The sequence below is a fragment of the Suncus etruscus genome, chromosome 6 (assembly GCF_024139225.1).
Source record: "Suncus etruscus isolate mSunEtr1 chromosome 6, mSunEtr1.pri.cur, whole genome shotgun sequence".
Classification (NCBI taxonomy): domain Eukaryota; kingdom Metazoa; phylum Chordata; class Mammalia; order Eulipotyphla; family Soricidae; genus Suncus; species Suncus etruscus.
Genome location: NC_064853.1, coordinates 98,632,219 through 98,653,349, shown reverse-complemented (window position 1 = coordinate 98,653,349; position 21,131 = coordinate 98,632,219). Strand labels below are relative to the sequence as shown.

The following is a 21,131-nucleotide window of genomic DNA, read 5'->3' as shown; positions in this document are numbered from 1 at the left end:
CTTCTTCTGTTCCAGAACACTGAGGTGCTTCTAGGAAAGCTAAGTCCCTGTCACAACCACTGCTCGTTCCCATCCCCTTCTGTATATGGGCTTGTCTCTCCATTCCCATCTGGACACAGGCTCATCTCTGCATCCCTGTCACACATGTCCCTGTAGCAGCCGGAAGAGGACAGGGGATTTAGTTAAGGGGACTAAGCACAGGTTCCCGCTGCAGCCTTGGCCCAGCCTCACCGGCTCTAGAAAAGGGTGTCTGGAATGGGGCTCAAGACTTGCATTTCTAACTAATTCCCAGTGATGTGAACAGTCCTCATCCTGGAATTACACTTGCATAAATTCACAGCAATAAGAAACTTAAATCATTCAGAAACCTAGACACAAATACAGATATAAATAAATCAATAAATCACTGTGGATATAAATCAAATTTATTATCAGTCTCACTTTACAAATTAGAAGGCTCATACCCTGAGAAATGAAATAAATACATGGGGGCCATGGGAAGCAAAGCTGGGATGTGACAAGGGCCTCTGAGTCTGATCTGCTCACAGATGTGAGAACTTAATTGGGAATTCGTGGCTAATAGTCTCCCTCTAGCCTCAGGCACACACTGATGCTGGCCTCAAGTAGAGAAATGTTTGGCTTTTGGAAATCTTGAGGGAAAACTGAGAAAATCAAGAGTTTGGGAATAAGAGTCACGGCTGACCGGTAGCCCTGACATGCCAAACATTACTAGGTTCACCTGTCTGCCTGGTCCACTGATCCACTGAGCTCACTCATCTTCTGCCTATCTGCACCCTTCTCTGCTCAGCCAGACCTCTAACCCTCAAGGACATGTAATTCAGAAGGCTATAGGCTGGCCCGGGTCCTGGTGATCTTTGAGGAGACCCACAACAGCCAGGTGTACTTGGTTGCCACACCACCTGAAGAGGCCAGTTTTCCTTCCCTGCTCTTCTCCAAGCAGCCGTGCCCATCTCTGTCTGACAGTGATCACCTCTCCAAGCCTTCCACCACCCTGCAGACCTAACACTAGCTACAGTGCTAGGGTCTGCTCTGAGCAGTGGCCCAAGGAAGAGGCTTCACACTAGCTCCAGGCCAGCCTTAGCTGCCACCCCGAAATTCAAGGGGTATTTGCCCAGGCCTCAGCTGCACCCTGAAGGGTGGGTGAAGCTGACTGAGGTAGCCCCGCCTTAAGCTCCTAAAAGCCTAAGAATCACAGGCTGCTGGAGGAAAGTGGCAGAGGGGCCTAGGCCTCAGCTTTGGTTGTGCCATTGCTCAGAGCCTCGGTACCAAAGCCCACAAGGCTCGTGCTGCTCAGAATGAAATGCCAAGAGCAGCTGAAAGCAGCTCCCTCATTGACTTGACTGGGAACATTAAGGAAGACAAAACTAAGCAATTTTTAATAGAATTCCTATGGGAAACTCAGTCACAAGGCAAATCCTCAGCTCCCAGTCAGCGAGGACTGAGGTTCCCCAAGACCCTCTGGAGAAGGAGCAGTAGTTCTGAGGGTGACACCAGTATACTCAGCATTCATTTACATTCAGACCAGTAGTTCCTATTGCACAGATTGACATTATTTGCCATCTAGCACCCTAAATACATGGTACCTCAACAAATAAATTAAAGAATTCCACAAAACCCATATCAATTTGAACTAATATCCTTGAAAAAATCACATTATTACAAGTTTTAATAAATACAGTAAGAACAGCTGGCATTTTTACTAAAATACTGCATTTTAGCTATGGAGTTTAATCCATAAATAGTTTCCTTTTCATTTGCTTCCTGCCTTGGATATATTTGCTCAAGTATAATGCTCTATGAAGTGAACACTTTCATAGATAACCAGGTAAAAAGTGTATTAATATGTGCCTCATTAGAGAAGCATCTGGAAGAACTGGATCATATAACCAAGAAGTTACTTAAGAAAATGCTCTGCTTTTTGTAAAACGTTAAAACAGACTGAAGTAAACCAAAGAAACATCTTTTCATACAGGACTCCTAATAGAAACACTGTAAATATATATATGCAGCACATATATTAGATTTGCCTTATCAGTAGATTTTCAGCAAGTCTGGTTGAGATGATGCAATTATGGCGATAAATAACAATATCATAAATGCTTCCACAGGTTTAAAAGATTTCTTTTTAAAAATAATCATAATTTCAAATTATATTATAATTTGTAATCTATACAATTTAAAATAGAAAAGAAAACAACACCTTTTTAAGCTTCACTTGTAAGGTAAGATCAGTCACCAGACCCTGATGTGGAAAAATTGGCTGAGTAGGTAACATTTAATCACAACACTAAAATGAAGTATTTACACCTTTCTGGAAAATGTACCAAACACTTAAGAAAAAGAAGAAACACAAAAAACAATCTCTAGTAGCATTCCTTGGCGTGCAAAGTCAGCAGGAAATGATTATCCGTAATGTCGACAGTTTTCATGATGAATCTTAGAAGCATTCAAAGAGCAGAGGTGGTCATCGGGACTGGAGATTCGGTTCTGTGGAATGCCTTGTTCTTGATGGAACTGAGTTTCAGGATTTCATTCCCTTTATGACATCTCTGGCAGGGTCATGTTCAATTTAGTGCAAGTGCAAAATGAAAACAAAACCCAACGGGCGGCCCCGCCAGTGGCCAAGGTTAGGACCGGTAATCTTTCCGGACCGTGTGGGCCATCCAGTTCACTTTAGTAGTCCAGCTTTCCCTGAGCGCCTCATCAAATTTTTGCTTGAATTGTTTGAGTGCTTCTTCTTCACTCTTCCCTAATGCAAGAGAATCCTAACAAAAGGAAAAGCACATGAAGTTTTCTCCAGTGACACACAGAGGGCTCAGCCAGGTGCCCCAGCCCACCACCTCAACCAGGGAATCTAGTTTGAAGGCTTGAGAAATAACATGGGGGTTCAGGCTTTATATTTGGATGATGCCACTTCAACTCCCAGCACTGGCTAGTCCTCCTGAGCACAGAGCCAGGAGTAACAACCACATGCTAACAGAAGGAAGAATGAATTCTCTCGGTGGACATCTCTGCCACAATGTTTTTGAAGATAAAACCAATTTCTGAGTGCTGTGGGACCTCTACACAGCTCCCTGCTAACCCACTCAGGAAAAAGAGGCTCTACTTGTGGTGAAACAGATGGGGAGAGCCAAGCTCCATGTCAACAAAGTCAAAACAGGAAGAAAAGGAGTTTATACCTTAAGATATTGTATGTCCTTGACTGATGTGAGTTCAGGCAGCCCTGCAGTCAGCATCAATGCAAAGAGAGTGATAAAGAGATTCCCGTGCCTCCGCAAAATCAGGTACGCATCCTCACAGCACTGCCGGAACCTTTGGGTAATAGAACCAGACAGAAGAGAGAGATATCAAAGCTGAAAATTTCCTGCTGCTTAAAGGTTCACTTCTCTAAAAATTTATTAAAACTTACATAAAATAAATCAAGCTGTCAAATCCATAAATGTCAACACCACTGTAACCATGTTATCTTAACTAAAAGCCCCAGAACTAAAAAATCAGTCCCCCATCAAACAAAATCAATTTAAATGTCTGTAACAAGGTCTAGAGAGGTATATTGGGTAAGGTGCTTGCCTTGCATATGTGTAAGCAGCTAGCCCTAGTTTAATCCTCTGAGCCGCACCAGGAATAATCCATGAAGTAAGGCCAGAAATATGGCATGATCACTACCTGGTGTGGCCCAAAACAGAAACAATTCTATAATAAAAAGCAATGACTGGGACTGGAGAGATAGCATAGAGGTAGCATTTGCCTTGCAGAAGGACAGTAGTTCAAATCCTGGCATCCCATATGGTCCCCTGAGCCTGCAAGAGCAATTTCTGAGCATAGAGCCTGGAGTAACTCTTGAGCGCTGAGAGTGTGAGCCCCCCACCAAAAAAGGCAATGACTTTTATTGTTTTTTTTAACTAATAACAAAATAAAAATTAAAACCAATAATAAAACCCTTAATCTAGGGTTTTTAACTTATGAAATGCAAAAAATGACTATAAGTTATTTGACTATTGAAATCAAGGGAATTTTTTTAAAGAGAATTTCTGAGTATATCTTTAGATCTAGATTTTGTGGTCTGTCTCTAGAGATTAATATCTTAGTGTCCCTAAATTGATGTTAAGTTTTAAGTCATACACCTCCCTCTCATTTTTTTTCTTCTTACTCTCCTCTTTAAAATGGCTTTTCTGCCAGAGCAGAAAAGCAGACAACACAGTGGTAGGGACACTAAGACATTAATCTCTAGAGACAGACCACAAAATCCCATATAGTCACCTGAGTCTGCCAGGAGCGATTTCTGAGGGCAGAGCCAGGAATAACCCCAGAACGACACTGGGTGTGACACCCACCCCCCCAAAGAAGGTTTTCTGATGTCAGAGCAATAGCATGATGGGTAATCCTGGCACTCCTATGGTTCCCCATATCCCACCAGGAGAGATTCCTGAGCTCAGAGCCAGGAGTGATCTCTAAGCATAGCCAAGGATGGCCTAAAAACCAAACCAAATTAAAATAGTCTTTCTAGGGGCCAGAGCTATAGTACAATAGGCACATTTGCCTTGCATGAGGCTGATAGGGACTCAATCTTTTCTTTTGGGACCACACTCTTTGAGTCTCAGGGGTTACTCCTGGCTCTGCACTCAGAAATCGCTCCTGGCTCAGGGTACCAGGGACTGAACCAAGGTTTGTCCTAGATTGGCCACTTGCAAGGCAAACACCCTACCACTGCGCTACCGCTTGGCTCCTGGGGCTTAATCTTGATATTCCCAAACACACCCAGGAATGAATCTTGAATGCAGAGCCATGAGTAACCCCATGAGCACAGCCATTCAATTTTGTCTCCCTGAGTTTTTCTGGGTGGTGGGAAGGCATAAACTACCCAGCAGCACTCAGGGCTACTCCTGGCTCTGCATTCAGGGATAACTCTGAGAGGAGTTCTTCTTGGGGGACTAAACGTGTTACCAGGAATTAAAACCAGGACAGCCCTATCCTCTCTATACTATACTTCCATCCTCCCTAACTTGCCAAAGAGAAATTTGTGCCTGCTAATACAATTCTGTAGAAAAACAAGTTATGGAGACGGAGCGATAACAGAGCGGTAGGGCGTTTGCTTTGTACGCATCTGATCCAGGACAGACCTTGGTTCGACCCAGGTGTCCTGGATGTCCCATATGATCCCCCAAGCCAGGAGCGATTTCTGAGCGCTTAGCCAGGAGTAACCCCTGAGCATCATTGGGTGTGCCCCGCCCAAAAACATAGGTTAAACTAGAATAATCATTTGATAAGTACAAGCACATCAGCTCCATCACTTATCTCTAACCATCATAAACCCTAAAATTTAATGATTATTTTCTCTCCATTTTAATATGAAATAAAGGTAAGTAATGTGACAGGACTATATAAGCAGCAGCATTAGATCATAGACCACTAAATCTGTCTCAGAACCTGGGCTCTTTTACTTCACTTCACATAGAACAACAGCGAAATCTTCATCCCCAGCATCTTAAGACAGTATTGAGTGTCTTTAGATTTTCAAAATATTTCTGGGTCAGAGCCATAGTACAACAGTTATGGTGTTCATATGGCCGACATGGGTTCAATCCTCAGCATCCAATATGGTCCTCAAAAACCACCAGGAGTGATTCATGAGAGTAGAGCCAGCAGTAACCCTGAGCACAGCTGGTTATTGCCCCCACCCCTCCTGAATAAATCTAAAACATAGGTAAAGTTGACAGGTATACTGGTAGAATAAAACCCAGACACTTCATTCCAGTTTCTACCAATGTATCTCCTCTCTGACCATTTCTGAACTAGGATTTAGATCTGACTATGGATCTAACCTCTGAAAGCAGCTTTTCTCCCAGATTTATATATAGTCCAACTAAGACATGCAGATGCAGGGAGATGGGTAGCATTGGTGATGGGAAGGTTGCACTGGTGAAGGGGGGGATGGTTTTTTTTTTTTTTTAAATGAAACCCAACTACAAAAATGTTTGTAATCATGATACTTAAAAGAAGACATGCAGGTGCAGCTGGTCATCTGGAGCTCGGACATAGGGGCAAAACTCACCGGCCAAACTTTTCTGTGTTTCCCGTTTTTCCTTGTTGAATCACATGAATGAAATCATAGGTGAGAATAAAAGGCACTCGTTCCCTTTTAATGCCAAATTTGGACTTGAAATTTCCAAGAATATGTCCGAAGTCAATGTGGAAGAGCTGGGGAAACAAATAATTTAATTTCCCTGTTTCCCTGGTTGGCTCTACACAGAAGTGAAAAGTCTAGGCACAACAAGCACCCAAGGCACACCCTTCTCTCTGCTAACTTAAGTCTGCACTTCATTTCTTTGTACTTTTTATTTTTTTTTTTTTGCACTTCATATTCCAACCCCCCCCCCCCCATCGGTTTTTGGGCCATACCCGGTGACTCTCAGAGGTTACATACTCCTGGCTATGTGCTCAGAAATCGCTCCTGGCTCGGGGGACCATATGGGATACCGGGGATTGAGTCAGCCACGTGCAAGGCAAACACCCTATCACTGCACCACCACTCTGACCCCTGCACTTCATTTCATAAATTTGACTTTATATTTTATTGGGCCCCTTTCCCTCACTGTTGTGATGCCTGAGATTTACTCCTTGGGAATCAGGGATTCAGAGATTGTGCAGGCAGATATGTGTACCAAGACGCAGAATAGTCTCACTCATCTATGGGTTTTAAGAAAAATAAAAGTCATTTTTGCAACAATCCTGAGACAATGAGAGGAGGGCTGGAATTTCCAGCTCACTTCATGAAGCTCACCACAAAGAGTGGTGATTGCAGTGATAGAAATAACTACACAGGGGCCGGGCGGTGGCGCTAGAGGTAAGGTGCCTGCCTTGCCTGCGCTAGCCTTGGATGGACCGCGGTTCGATCCCCCGGTTTCCCATATGGTCCCCCAAGCCAGGAGCGACTTCTGAGTGCATAGCCAGGAGTAACCCCTGAGCATCACCGGGTGTGGCCCAAAAACCAAAAAAAAAAAAAAAAAAAAAAAAAAGAAATAACTACACTGAGAACTACCATAACCATGTGAACGAATGAGGGAACTGGAAAGCCTGTGTAGAGTACAGGTGGGGGTGGGGTGGGATGGAGGGAGATTTGGGACATTGGTGGTGGGAATGTTGCACTGGTGAAGGGGGGTGTTCTTTACATGACTGAAACCTAATCACAATCATATTTGTAATCAAGATGCTTAAATAAAGATATTATAAATAAAAAAAAAGAATTGGACTTGGGTCTCACCCTTGAGAAACAGGCACTCTACCTCTGAGCAATCTCCCTGGGGCACACAAGCTTTGATTTGCTTAGCTTTATGGTGCTGGGATAGAATTGCATCACTAGCCTCATTATTATTATTATTATTTTTGGGCCACACCCGGTGATGTTCAGAGATTACTCCTGGCTATGCACTCAGAAATTGCTCCGGACCTGGGGGACACAGGGGATGGAATGCAGGGGGATCAAACCATGGTCCGTCCTAGATTAGCGCATACAAAGCAGATGCCCTACCGCTTCCACCACCACTCTGGCCCCCAGCCTCATTTTTTTTAATGCCTAGTAACAATCCTCAGCATTGGACTGTGAATAGTCAGCAGAAAAGAAAAATCTTCAAGAAAAAACACATCCAGGGGGCCCGAGCTCAACTAGCTAGCTGTGTGTATGTTTTGCATGCAGGTATCCTGGCCCGATCTCCCACACAGTATAGTTCTCCCAAAACCCGGAGTTCATAAACAAACATACAAATAATAAAATATATCTAAATTCTAAAGACTCAATTATAGGGGTTAGAGAAACAAAACAGGAGTTAAGGTGGTTGCCTTCTATGTAGCCAATATGTTCAATCCCCAGCACCACACATGGTCCCCAAAGACCACCAGAGGTCACTTCTGAGCACAGAGCCAGAAGCAGCCTCCAAACAAAGTCGGGGAGCATACATGCTACTACTTATTGTTTTTGTTTTTTGTTTGTTTAGAGGGCTTGCTCCTGACTCTGATCTCAGGGAACATGTGGACTGCTGGGAATCAAACCCAGGTCAATCACCTCCAAGGCCAGTACTCTACCCTTGTGTATTACTATTGGAAGGAAACTTATCAGTCTTGCCTGTGTTATTCCAGACATTTGACTTCATTTTCCTAAATTGCATCCTTTTACTAATGTATTACTCTTCTCTTCCTAATTTTGCACACATGATATTACCATTATGCCATTCATGCTGGTGTGCTGATGCAATGCTATGAAATGTCACACAACTTATTTTTATTTTAATTAAATATTCAATATTTAAAACGTTAATAAACCATGTATCCATTTAAAACTAATCCATATAGAGAGATAGTATGGAGGGTAGGGCATTTGCCTTGCATGCAGAAGGACGGTGGTTCGAATCCTGGCACCCCATACGGTTCCCCGAGCCTGCCAGGAACAATTTCTGAGCTTAGAGCCAGGAATATGCCCCTGAGTGCTGCCAGGTGTGACCCCAAAACCAAGAGAAACAAACAAACAAAACAAAACTAATCCATATAGTGGTAATATTCTGGACTATATTTCTTTTTATTCTCAATCCTTTTCCTGGATAAAACTTGATGGTGATGGTAGTGGTAGTAGAAGGGGTTGGATAAGTGGAGACTGATGTTCTATAGCCTTATCTGGTAAAATTGTCTAGCAGTGTCTGACATGCTGGGATCCCATCCATCAGAGGCCCTGGAGCTCTGTCCCACAACCTGCTGCCTGGAACTCCCTTTCACATTTCTACCAGGCAGTATCCTGAGCTCCACATCATATCAGATTCTCAGTGTGATCAGGGTTCCCTAACATTTGGGGTCTATTGTGAGTTTTGTGCTTAGATATCACTCTTAGCGGGCATATGGGGAGACTATATGGGATATCAGAGATGAAACCTGAGTTGGCTACTTTCAAGGCAAACTCTCTACCCACAGTAGTATCACACTGGCCCCTACTCTTGGAATATTTGGCAGCTCCTGACAAAATATTAAAAAAGTTCCCTTCGGGCCCGGAGAGATGGCACAGCGGCGTTTGCCTTGCAAGCAGCCGATCCAGGACCAAAGGTGGTTGGTTTGAATCCCGGTGTCCCATATGGTCCCCCGTGCCTGCCAGGAGCTATTTCTGAGCAGACAGCCAGAAGTGACCCCTGAGCACCGCCGGTTGTGACCCAAAACCTAAAAAAAAAAAAAGTTCCCTCCATTCAGTATCACCTTTTTTTGGTTTGGGGGAAACTCCAGTAAGCTCGGGGCTTACTCCTGGCTTTGTGTTCAAGAACTATTCCCAGCAGTGCTCAGGGTACGATATATGGTACCAAAAGTCAAACTAGGGGTGGCTGCATGCAACCAAAGTCTCATCCCCTCTCTGATCTCAGGAATCCCATTAGGTCCAAAGAATGTCTCTATTCTACCTCTGTACTTACCATGTACATAATTTTATAGTCATGTAGCTGATGGATAGTCTACTCTTTGTGGCCAAGTGTTTGTGGGAAGATGGTAAGACTTTCTACAGGGCACACTGAGAAGTCACAGTGAAGGGACTGACTTCATTTTCCTAAATTGCATCCTTTTACTAATGTATTACTCTTCTCTTCCATCCCCTATAAAAGATCTTTGTGCTCTTTGAACCTTTATGATTATCGATGCTGAAAAAGCACACTCATTTAAATTTTATTTGGGGAGGACTACAACTAGCGTACAATATAAGGGATGGGAAGCTGGGGCACATTTTTTGCATGCCAGAGGTCCTGAGTTTGATCCCCAGCACCACATGGCCCCCCGAACACTACCTGCAGCGAGTCCTGAACACCGAATCATTAATAGTCCCCAAACACCCAGTTATTCATTCTATACCCCTCCCAAAAAAGACAAAGGTATTTTTCCCCAAAACAACTCAAGAATTTGCCTGAGTTTTCACATCAAGACTGCTGTGCCCAAGAAATCTCATAGCTAAGGCCCAAAGCACATATATGAGTAGCTCACCTGCCCAGTCTTCTTGACCATGATGTTATCACTATGTCTGTCACCAATCCCAAGGACATAAGAAGCTACACAGTAGCCGGCACAGGACAGAGTAAACTCCTCAATGGCTCGGTCCAGGTCATCCCTGCAAAACAGGAAAAAATAAACCTAGGTCTTTAAAATCCACATAATGGGGTGGGATGAGAGCTGTTTCACACATAACCTGTGCCCCCTTCCCTCTGCATGGGGAGGCCTAGATTTGAGCAGAAGGCACTGGGCAGGCCAGCCCCATGAAGGTTAACATGGCAGGACAGGTGCCTCAACCACTCTGCTGGGGCATCTTGTGAGTCTGGAGAGGGTAAGGCCTGGGTCACATAGACCATCCATTGTTTGGATGACAGTGGGGTGGTTAGTCTATGCCTAAAATTATTTAAAAATTAACTGTTGGGGGAAAGGAATGAACGTGGAGCGAGTATATAGAGGGTACATATATGTCCTGGGCATCCCAGAGCATGCCAAGAAAATTCCCTGAGCACTGCTGGGTGTGGTCCAAAAACAACAAACAAACGAAAAATTAACTACTGGGGACAGAGAAAGAGTACATCGGATAGGGTGCTTGCCTTACCAAGAGTAAGCCCTGAGCACTACTAAGCATGGTTCCAAACAAACAAACAAAAAAATTAAACTACAATAAAAATAATCAACTGGTTGGGGGGGGGTGAGGCAGTTGGAGAGATAGCACAGTGGTAAGAAATTTGCCTTGTAAGCGGCCAAACAGGATGGATGGTGATTCGAATCTGGGCATCCCATATGGTCCCCAAGCCTGTCAGGAGCTATTTCTGTGCGCAGAGCCAGAAGTAACTCCTGAGTGTTGCCGGTGTGGCCCAAAAACCAAAAACCAAAAACCAAAAAAAAAAAATCAACTATATAATTCCAACCATCTAACTCAGTGACATAAATCAGAACATAAAAAAATCCTAAGATAAGATCACATTTTAGAAGGTCAACTATAGATACAAATCACTGTATTCTGAGGGTTGCAAAATTTAAATCTACCTTCCAAATCTTCAGTGAAAAAATACTTTAAGAATGCATCCTCCGGGCCGGGCGGTGGCGCTGGAGGTAAGGTGCCTGCCTTACCTGCGCTAGCCTAGGAGACGGACCGCAGTTCGATCCCCCGGTGTCCCATATGGTCCCCCAAGCCAGGAGCGACTTCTGAGCGCATAGCCAGGAGTAACCCCTGAGCGTCACCGGGTGTGGCCCAAAAACCAAAAAAAAAAAAAAAAAAAAAGAATGCATCCTCCAAGGCCTGAGAGACAGCGTGGAGGTAGGGAGTTTGCCTTGCAAACAGAAGGTCAGTTGTTCGAATCCCGGCATCCCATATGGTCACCCGAGCCTGCCAGGAGCAAGTTCTGAGCGTAGAGCCAGGAGTAACCCCTAAGCACTGCTGGGTGTGACCCCCAAGACAGACAAACAAACAAACAAAAAAACAGAAAAAAGAGTGCATCCTCCAAGTCCTGTGTATTAGGAGGCTCTACAGCACTCTAGCACTGCATTTTTCAAAGAGATGAAGTTTCCAAATTCATTCATTTAGATCCTAAACATATAGGGAAACCCTCGGGGCTCCACATGAAATTGCAGAAGATAGTACTCTTCAATGCTTGTCACTGAAGCACTCAGTTTCAGACCCACACCAACCCCAGTCTCTGCAGCATTTTGATCTAGGTAAGAGCTGAATCCAGTGCCTTGGGGTTGTTAAGGAAGGTCTATTTGTCATTTTGCTCTGGGTGGGAAATGGAGCAGAACCCTAATTATTTGCTCTAGGACAGTGAAAAGTCTAACTAAAATGAAGTTTTCTGCTTAGCTGCCCACTCCGAACAATCAATCACAAGAGCTCACCCGGAATTGTACTCCTTCAGCCAGTTCAGAAGGGCGTCTTTATTGAAGGCTGCTGCAGCAGCCACGTTGCTACTGTTCAGCTGAATGTCAGCGATTGTTTCCGAGGTGCTCACAACCTCGATGAGGCCAGAGCGGTCTCCAGTTGCAAGACAGCCGTAAGGCAGCATCCTGGAGGAGACCAAGAGCACGTAAAACACATGAATCAGATGAGATATTAAACAAGCATGCCTTTGGATTAGTAGTAGCATGTTTAACATAAGGGGTATTAACGTCAAGAAGAAAGCTATGAATTCAGTCTTCTATTGAAGAATTAAGAGTTAAAAATTTACTAGAATTCAACTGCATGCTACATGCATAATGTAGGCAAAGAATGTCTTCCTTATTCATACAGGTAGATGATAAGTAGCACCAGGACTGATCTGAGTGCAGAGCGAGGAGTAAAACCTGAGCACCACTGGCCCAACCCTCAAAATAATTCATTAAATGAAAGGGACATATTGAAACAAAATCATTATAAACAGTCATAAAATGCATGAGAGGCTTTAAGTTTTCTCAATGTTCAAATAGCTTTGAACAACCAAAGAATCAGTAAACATGATATGACAGTCAAGTACTGAATCACGGGCCCAGAGAGATGGCACAGCGGCGTTTGCCTTGCAAGCAACCGATCCAGGACCAAAGGTGGTTGGTTCGAATCCCGGTGTCCCATATGGTCCCCCGTGCCTGCCAGGGGCAATTTCTGAGCAGAAAGCCAGGAGGAACCTCTGAGCACTGCCGGGTGTGACCCAAAAACCAAAAACCAAAAAAAAAAAAAAAAAAAAAAAAAGTACTGAATCACAAAATAGAAGAATGAAGAAGACAAGAGTCTCAGGCCAGTGCACAGCAGCAAACTCACCAAGTAGTGCAGAAAGTCAGTCAGTGGCAGAAAAATGAGACACGGCAGATATTCTTGTAGACAAACACACATACCACTTCATGACCACATTCATCAGTGCTCAAGGATCAAACTCAGCCCATGAAGAGAATGCAGGAGGCACAACACAGTCCCTGCCTCCTTCAGCTTGCCCAAAAATTCACTAGAAATCTTACCGAAGATCCAGTCCAGCTTCTTTCCAGAGTAAATCCATTAAGCGAAGCATTTGCAGTGTTAGCATATCTTGTCGTAAATCTAAAGAGAAAAAGCGCTACATTAAAAGTGCTTTCTATTTTATATTTAACATGATAATCTAGTCAAACCCAGTGATCATTCAAATGAGTTGATTTGGTAAAACCAAGAAATGTGCTACTCCCAATTTCATATTTGTCTTACCTATTTAAATTGCTCTTATTTGTTAAATTAAATATTAGAGTTTTGGTCAGTGTGCCCTGCTAATACTTTCAGAAATTAAATAAGATACTTTAAATTATGGTGGAAAGACAGCACCGTTGGAGGGTATTGCTTTGCATGTGGCCAACTCAGGACAAATGGTAGTTCGAATCCCAATATCCCACATGGTCCCCTGAGTCTGCCAGGAATGATTTCAGAGCACAGAGCCAGGAGTAAGCCCCAGCACGGCTGGGTGTGGCCCCTCCAAAAAAACAACAACAAATACACCACCTTTAAATTATTTATCATTGCAGGCTCCCATGTTAATGAATGTCATAAACTGTCTATTATATAGTCAAATTATTACAACAGTGTGCTAGCATCCACATAAATACGAGTGGTGATTTAATTTTTCCCTTCCTGTGTGCTTTGAGGAATACACAGATGTTCTTAAGAACCTCCTAACGTGGGGCCGATGAGGTGGCACTAGAGGTAAGTAAGGTGTCTGCCTTGCAAGCGCTAGCCAAGGAAGGACCGCAGTTCGATCCCCGGCGTCCCACATGGTCTCCCCAAGCCAGAAATTGGGTGTGCCCCCCCCCACCAAAAAAAAAGGACCTCCTAACATGCTGGATTGACAAATCTGTAACAGTGGATTTGATCTACTATATATCCATGCCCCCAAGGGTGACAGAGGCGAGATGATATGCTAGTACTGGTTTCCACAAAATTACATTCAAGTGGTCAATTGGAGTTAAATATCTAGCAAAGGACCACTCAGTTCTTTTTTATGGCTGTAAAACATTCTATTATTACTTATATTCTTTATTTATAAAAAAAATATAGAGAGAGATGCTATAATCCTCAAGGATACGAGAACCTAGAGCTCAATTACTTTTAAGTGTCTTGTATGTCATCACATAAGGGCAATATCAAATTTGCTACTAGAGAAACAAGATAAATAGGACATTATTATTATAATACATATTTAAAATATTCTCTTATCAGTACAGTGGTAAGGTGTTTACCTTGCAGGCAGCCGACCCAAGACAGACTTGGGTTCAATTCCCAGCATCCTGTATAGTCCCCTGAGCCTGCCAGGAGCGATTTCTGAGTGCAGAGCCAGGAGTAACCAATCACTGAGTACACCGAGTGTGCCCCCCCACACCAAAATAAAGTATTTGACATACTCTCATATAATGCAAGACTTTTTTTATTTTTATTTATTTATTTATTTTGGTTTTTGGTTTGTGGGTCACACCTGGCAGCACTCAGAAATCACCATGGCAGGCACAGGGGACCATATGGGATGCCGGGATTTGAACCACCGTCCTTCTGCATGAAAGACCTTACCTCCATGCTATCTCTCCAGGCCCATATTGCAAGATTTTAAACAAAGAAGTAGAAAGACTATGCCCACTGTGGGGGAAAAAAAAGGGAGGCATACTAGCACAATGTATGCAAAATAAATTATGTAAGACATTTTCAAAGAGGGAAATTAAAGGGATCGAGGACATACCAAATTCTAATTTGTTTCATTTTGGGGCCACAGCCAGAGGTACTCAGTGCAATATGGGATGCAGGGTATTGAATCCAAGTCAGCAATGTACAAGGCAAATGTCCTCCCCACTGTACTATCACTATGGTCCCCCCCCAAAATGCTATCTTATGACCACTGATGCCTGCCTTTTGACTGCCACCTGTTACACATTTACACATCATCTTTCAGTTTATAAAGCAAACTAAACAAAAAAACAAAACCAAGGCATCTATAAAAATTCACACCTACCATCACCATTTTTAAAAATGACTCCGACTGAATCCTCACCAAACACCTTGTTGTTGTAGACTAGCCACAAGGGTTTCATTTTGGAATCCATGTATTTACACTTTTCAACACTGAAATCAAGCAAAGTGAAAATAACCACTTTAAGTTAAACATTTAAGTCTTCTCTGCAAGTCTGTTCTGTTAGGTCTGCAGAAATTACAAACCTACAAGTAAAACCCTATCTCCTTATTACTAACCTACATGTAAAAATCCTATCTCTCCCACCTGAAAGTTTCCCTTAATTTTTTGATACTATATGGAATTAACTAAAATGACACTATTTTGGGGCCAAGATGGTAGTGTGGAGCGGTAAGGCATCTTTTGCCTTGCAGGTACTAGCCTAGGACTAACCGCAGTTTGATCCTCCAGTGTCCCATATGGTGCATAGCCAGGAGTAACCCCTGAACGTCACCAGGTGTGCCCCCGCACAAGACACTATTTTACTAAGATAAAATCAAAATATATGGTGGTGGGAATGTTGCACTGATGAAGGGGGGTGTTCTTTACATGACTAAAATCATACAACTACAATCATATTTGTAATCACAGTGTTTAAATAAAGATAAAAAATATTTAAAAAATATTTTAAAAAGTAAATTGGGCCCAGAGAGATAGCACAGTGGCGTTTGTCTTGCAAGCAGTCGATCCAGGACCAAAGGTGGTTGGTTCGAATCCCGGTGTCCCAGATGGTCCCCCGTGCCTGCCAGGAGCTATTTCTGAGCAGACAGCCAGGAGTCACCCCTGAGCACCGCCGGGTGTGGCCCAAAAACCAAAAAAAAAAATTTAAAAAAATTAAAAATATCAAAATATAATTAATTTATTCCTGCCTGCTTTTTTAAAGAGTGATACATCTTGAGTACTAAAATATGGAAATATAAATTCTACAGTGTTACTGACAGTGAGTGAAACATTAAGAAATGATTTTAAGGGGCTGGAGAGATAGCACAGATTTAAAGATTTTAAGTTGAGTACCTGGTATCACTGTGTCAATGTGTTGCTTACCCGGAGACTGAACTCTGAGAACATAGCAAGACCACCACTCCCACCCCTTCTGTGGGGTGCTACTTACTAGAGTTCGGAGAGGATCACACAGGGGTTCAGAGGCGACTGCAGACCTGAGAGGGCTTCCCGGTACGCATTCTGCTTCAAACAAGTGTGCATGGCTTCTTTCCCTTTGGCTCTGTTTAGCTTCACCGCATTCAGTTTGATCAAACTGTTTAAAGTTTTTAACTTATTGAGTGCTTCAACCTGAAATAAGTTTTCCCACCACCAAAACAAATTTGATTAATAACAATAAAAAATATTCCCAATATGATCAACAACCCCCACTCATATTTGACAACTGCCCCATAGAAAAGCAATCTAGGGGCCTGAGAGAGCACAGCAGTAGGGTGTTTGCCTTGCATTCGGCCAACGCAGGACGAATCCAGGTTTGATTGCCTTAAAGGCAGCCGACCTGGGATGAACCCGGGTTTGATTTCCGGCATCCCATATGGTACCCCTGAGGCTGCAAGGAGTGATTTTTTTTTTAGTGCAGAACCAGGAGTAACCCCTGAGCGCTGTCAGGTGTGACCCCAAAACAAAAAACAACAAAAGAATCATTCCTCAGGTTTACCCAAACCTTTGTGAATGATATAACAGAAGAAAAGGCATCGAGTAGTATGTGGCAAAATGTGCATGCTGATGAAAAAAGGCATACCTGTTTGGACAGCACTTTCATGTACCCTACACTGCCCCGGCAGTACGCCTCCAGGATGACACCAAACTGGACTGAAACAGCAGGGATGTGCACTTCTGACCTGCAGAAGGTTAGACCTGTTAAAGTAGCCTGTCAAATACTTAGACTGCAAAATAGAAACCATGATTATGCATTAGTATAAAAGACTTTCTTTTACAGGGGGAGTAAGGGTTTAGCGGTGTCATACTCAGAGATGTTCAGGAATAAATACTCCTGGCTTTGCACTCAGAAATCACTCCTGACAGTGCAATGGGATGCCAAGGATGGAACCAGAGTCAGCTGTCGAGAGCCCTCCCAGCTGTACTCCTTCTGGCAGTCTTTTGCAAGATTTTATAATGCCAAGGAACAAAGGGAGGAAGAGGACTATTTTAATCCTAACAGGATTAGACAGCAACCTCAAAATTATTTCTGATGTTATTTTGGGGTATTGGGGGTAATTCTGGATGCTGTGCACATTTGGGGTGCTTGGGCTACTCCATGCTGTATTCAGGGGATGTGTCAGGAAACCATACATGTAAGCATGCAATTCATTCCAATTTTTCTCATCTAAAGTTAGTGTACATATTTAAACAGTGTATAATTAAATATGTATACCACACTTAAATATAATAGGAATTCTTTGTTTTGCTATTCCATGAGAATTAAAAATAAAAACAAAGATTGAGGGATTGGGGAGACAGAGGTGGAGCTCAGGCTGGCAAGTGCCAGGCCAAAGTTTGATCCTAGCACTCCATCTCTCCAATCAGCACCAACAGGGGACCCAGCACTGCGGGGTATGGCACCTCTGAAAAGTGATAGTAAGCAAAAAAAAGAAAATAAAAGTAAAGAAAATTGGATAAAGACCAGTTAAAAACAAGAAAGGAAGGGGCCAGAGCGATAGCACAGTGGTAAGGTGTTTGCCTTGCATGTGGCCAACAGAGGACGAACCCTGGTTCTAATCCTGGCATCCCATATGGTCCCCCGAGCCTGCCAGGAGTGATTTTTGAGCACAGAGCCAAGAGTAATCCCTGAGCACCACCGGTGTGACCCAAAAAGAAATACAAAAACAAAAACAAACAAGAAAGGATTAAAAGGACTATAATATAATAAACCAACAACCAGAAATAGAATCTCTAAAGTGAACCTTGGGAGTTTATTTTCCTTAATGGGCTTAGTTTAGAAAAACAAAGTAACTTCACCACTCTGAGATTCAAGTCATTTTAGAATTAAGCCCAAAGAAGTTAAACAAACAAAAAAAGCCTGTGCTCCCCTAGAGCTCTGCTATGTGAGAACTCCAGCCTCCACAGCCAGCTGTGTGCAACCCGAAGGAGCACTAGAACTGAGTAAATGCTCCCACTTATCATAGTAATGATGCTAAGGTAGGCAAGAAGGGAGGGAGGGGAGTAGGGAGAAATGGGGGAAAGAAAGAAAAATGTCTGCACAAAGTCATTGATGAAGAATAGAAGATGTTTCTAGAAAAAAGAGCTTTAATTTTTTTTTTTTTTTGTTTTTTGGGTCACACCCGGCGGTGCTCAGGGGTGACTCCTGGCTGTCTGCTCAGAAATAGCTCCTGGCAGGCACGGGGGACCATATGGGGCACCGGGATTCGAACCAACCACCTTTGGTCCTGGATCGGCTGCTTGCAAGGCAAACGCCGCTGTGCTATCTCTCCGGGCCCAAGAGCTTTAATTTTTTCCTAACTTCACTCTAATATAAATTGGTGAAATAAGACTGATATGTTTCTGATAATTTATTTAGTTATAAAAATTAAGTTGCTATTATTATACTTTAGTTTAAAAAATATTTTTGGTTTAGAGGGCCACACTTGGCTGTGTTCAGGCTTATTGCCTGCTCTGCAGTTGGGGACCACTCCCAGCGAGACTCAGGGGACCATATATGGTGCCGAGGGCTGGACCTGGGCCAGGTGGGTACAAGAGAAGCTGCTTTATTCACTGCACTCTCTCCATCTCTCTACAACTTTTAAAGCTTTATGCTATAATACCATTGGTTGATGGATTACATTTACTGGTTGAGGTCACCGCCAGTTGGACCCAGGGTTGACTGATGAGGCTTAGGTGGCATACATCAAACCCACAAGGGTTGTTTGCAAGGCAAACACCTAACCCACTGCACTGTCACCAACCCTAGATGGTAGTAAATTAACACACACAAATTTTGCAAGAGTTAAATCTGCTTTCACTCTAAACATTAACATAGTAAGCACATATTGCGGAAAAAAAGCAGTAACTTGTCAGTCTGGGTTAAAAAATCTAGGAGGTATGAAAGGACACTTATATGAACAACTTTGCCTGAGCATGAAGATTTAAGAGTTTGAACAGTAAAAATATAAAGACAAGAGTATAAAAGGCTCCGAACAAACTATTTTGTTAAGTCAGATAACTATTCAATGTCCTGGATTATGTAGATTTAATTTTTACAAATTTTTACAAGAGAGAATCGAGTCGAAATGGAACAGACTTACCTAAGGTGCCAAAACAAAAACTGGCCTATCCTCCGGTTAGCAAGTGCTCTTTCTAGCAGGAACCTAGAGAGGGCGCAGTCAAGAAAAGGCTCATACTTCAAGACTTGCACCAGCTGGAGAAGATACTGGGAGAGCTCTTCATCACTGAAGGAAACAAAAGACAAAGTCATTCACTTACAACCTGTTCCCAGAACGATTCTATCTCCTCCACTCTCCAACACTGACCCTACTGAACGACAATGGTTCCTCAAGGCCATGGTTGGTTTGATGAAACGACTGTGAAAATATACTACGACAGCAGCGGATGTTAGAGGTGTTGATGGCAGAGGGAGCAGCAGAAATGGACAAACAAGACCTTGTCATTAAACTAATTTGGCCCAGGTCAGAGTAATAGCACAGTAGAGAGGGCCCTTGTCTAGCTCAGTTAACCAGGGTACAGTTCCTGGCACTCCATATAATCCTGGGCTTGCCAGGAGTGATCCCTGAGCACAGAGCCAAGAGTAAGCCCTGAGCACTGTTGGGTGTGGTCAAAAAGCAAAATATATAAAAACACCTTAAAAATAACAGAAATTAGGGGCCTGAGAGATAGCACAGTGATAGGGCTTTGGCCTTACATGTGGCTGACTCAGGAAGGATGTCGATTCTCGGCATCCCATATGGTCTCCAGAGCCTGCCAGGAGCAATTTCTTAGCCCAGAGCCAGAAATATCCCCAGTGCCGCCGGGTGTGAACAACAACAAAAAAATAGGAATTAAACTAATTTGGTTGACATATATGATGAGTATATTTACAATCAGCACAGCTTTACAATAAAATTGTGTACTTTGGGGCCGGAACAGTGGCACAAGCCATAAGGCATCTGCCTTACTCATGCTAGCTGAGGACCTACCGCAGTTCAATTCCTGGCGTCCCATATGGTCCCCCAAGCCAGGAGCGATTTCTGAGTAACCCCTGAGCGTCACCGGGTGTGGCCCAAAAACAAAACAAACCAAAAAAATCGTGTACTTTGATTGTTTTCTTATGATACTAAAACAGCTATGTGTTTAGTCAACCAATAGGGATTCTTTGGATCACACCCTCAAGTGCTCAGGTCCGGGATCCTGAGTTGGCAACTTACAAAGAAACAATTCATTCTTAACTATGGTTTGGCTTACCAGCTCCTCAAATAAAAATGCTATTGATACTTCAGCAATTTATTTTCCCTTCCTCTCATAGTTAGGTACTTCCTATTCCAGATGATCAATGAATAATAAAAATCTTAATTTCAAATAGCTTAAAGGAAAAGGAAATTGAGAGTATTTTAAGTGGGAACTGATTCACTGATGTTAAAAAGTGAACTGAGCTGCATTGTTTAGTGGCTTTCTATTCTGTATCCACCTTTAAACTATCCACAACTAACTCCAGAGGTCACTTAAGATGTGATTACCAACTTAGGTTGACTGGTTACTACAATTTGGGTAATAAATCATTGAAAAAAATAGTCTGAGAGAGATCTGGGGCTGAAACAAAGAGTAATGTGTTCCAAGAAAATAAAACCTTTATCTCCAGGTTTAATTTAATATATAAAAGCACAATAGAATTACCTATGTGGAACATGGGGATACAGCCATTTCCTCTTTGGGATCAACACACTTAAAAAGACATTTGGGAGGAGCCAGAGCAATAGCACAGAGGGTAGGACACTTGCCTTGCAATAAACCAACCTGGGTTCAATACCTGGTATATACCTGAATCTGCCAGAAGTGATTCTGAATGCAGAGCCAGGAGTGACCCCTGAGCATTGCCAGGTATGTCCCAAAAATCAAAAAAGGAAAAACATTTTGGGGCCAGAGTGATACAACAAATAGGGCATTTGCCTTGCACGAGACCTACACGGATTCAATCCACAGCATCCATGTGGTTCC

The 21,131-nt window shown here is 43.0% G+C and overlaps 1 protein-coding gene across 1 annotated transcript in view; it reads right to left on the bottom strand.

Moving 5' to 3' along the window:
* Window positions 1-407: 407 nt before the first annotated feature.
* PIK3CB (phosphatidylinositol-4,5-bisphosphate 3-kinase catalytic subunit beta) overlaps window positions 408-21,131 on the bottom strand; it is a 74,597-nt gene continuing 53,873 nt past the window's right edge. Inside the window, exons 14-23 of the mRNA XM_049775819.1 lie at window positions 19,229-19,372; window positions 16,729-16,828; window positions 16,099-16,277; window positions 14,991-15,100; window positions 12,988-13,066; window positions 11,899-12,066; window positions 10,021-10,144; window positions 6,074-6,219; window positions 3,201-3,333; window positions 408-2,786 (exon numbers count right to left, since the gene is read on the bottom strand). Of these exons, the coding sequence (XP_049631776.1) occupies window positions 2,649-2,786; window positions 3,201-3,333; window positions 6,074-6,219; window positions 10,021-10,144; window positions 11,899-12,066; window positions 12,988-13,066; window positions 14,991-15,100; window positions 16,099-16,277; window positions 16,729-16,828; window positions 19,229-19,372 (1,321 nt within the window). The 3' untranslated portion in view covers window positions 408-2,648. The remainder of the gene's footprint in view (window positions 2,787-3,200; window positions 3,334-6,073; window positions 6,220-10,020; window positions 10,145-11,898; window positions 12,067-12,987; window positions 13,067-14,990; window positions 15,101-16,098; window positions 16,278-16,728; window positions 16,829-19,228; window positions 19,373-21,131) is intronic.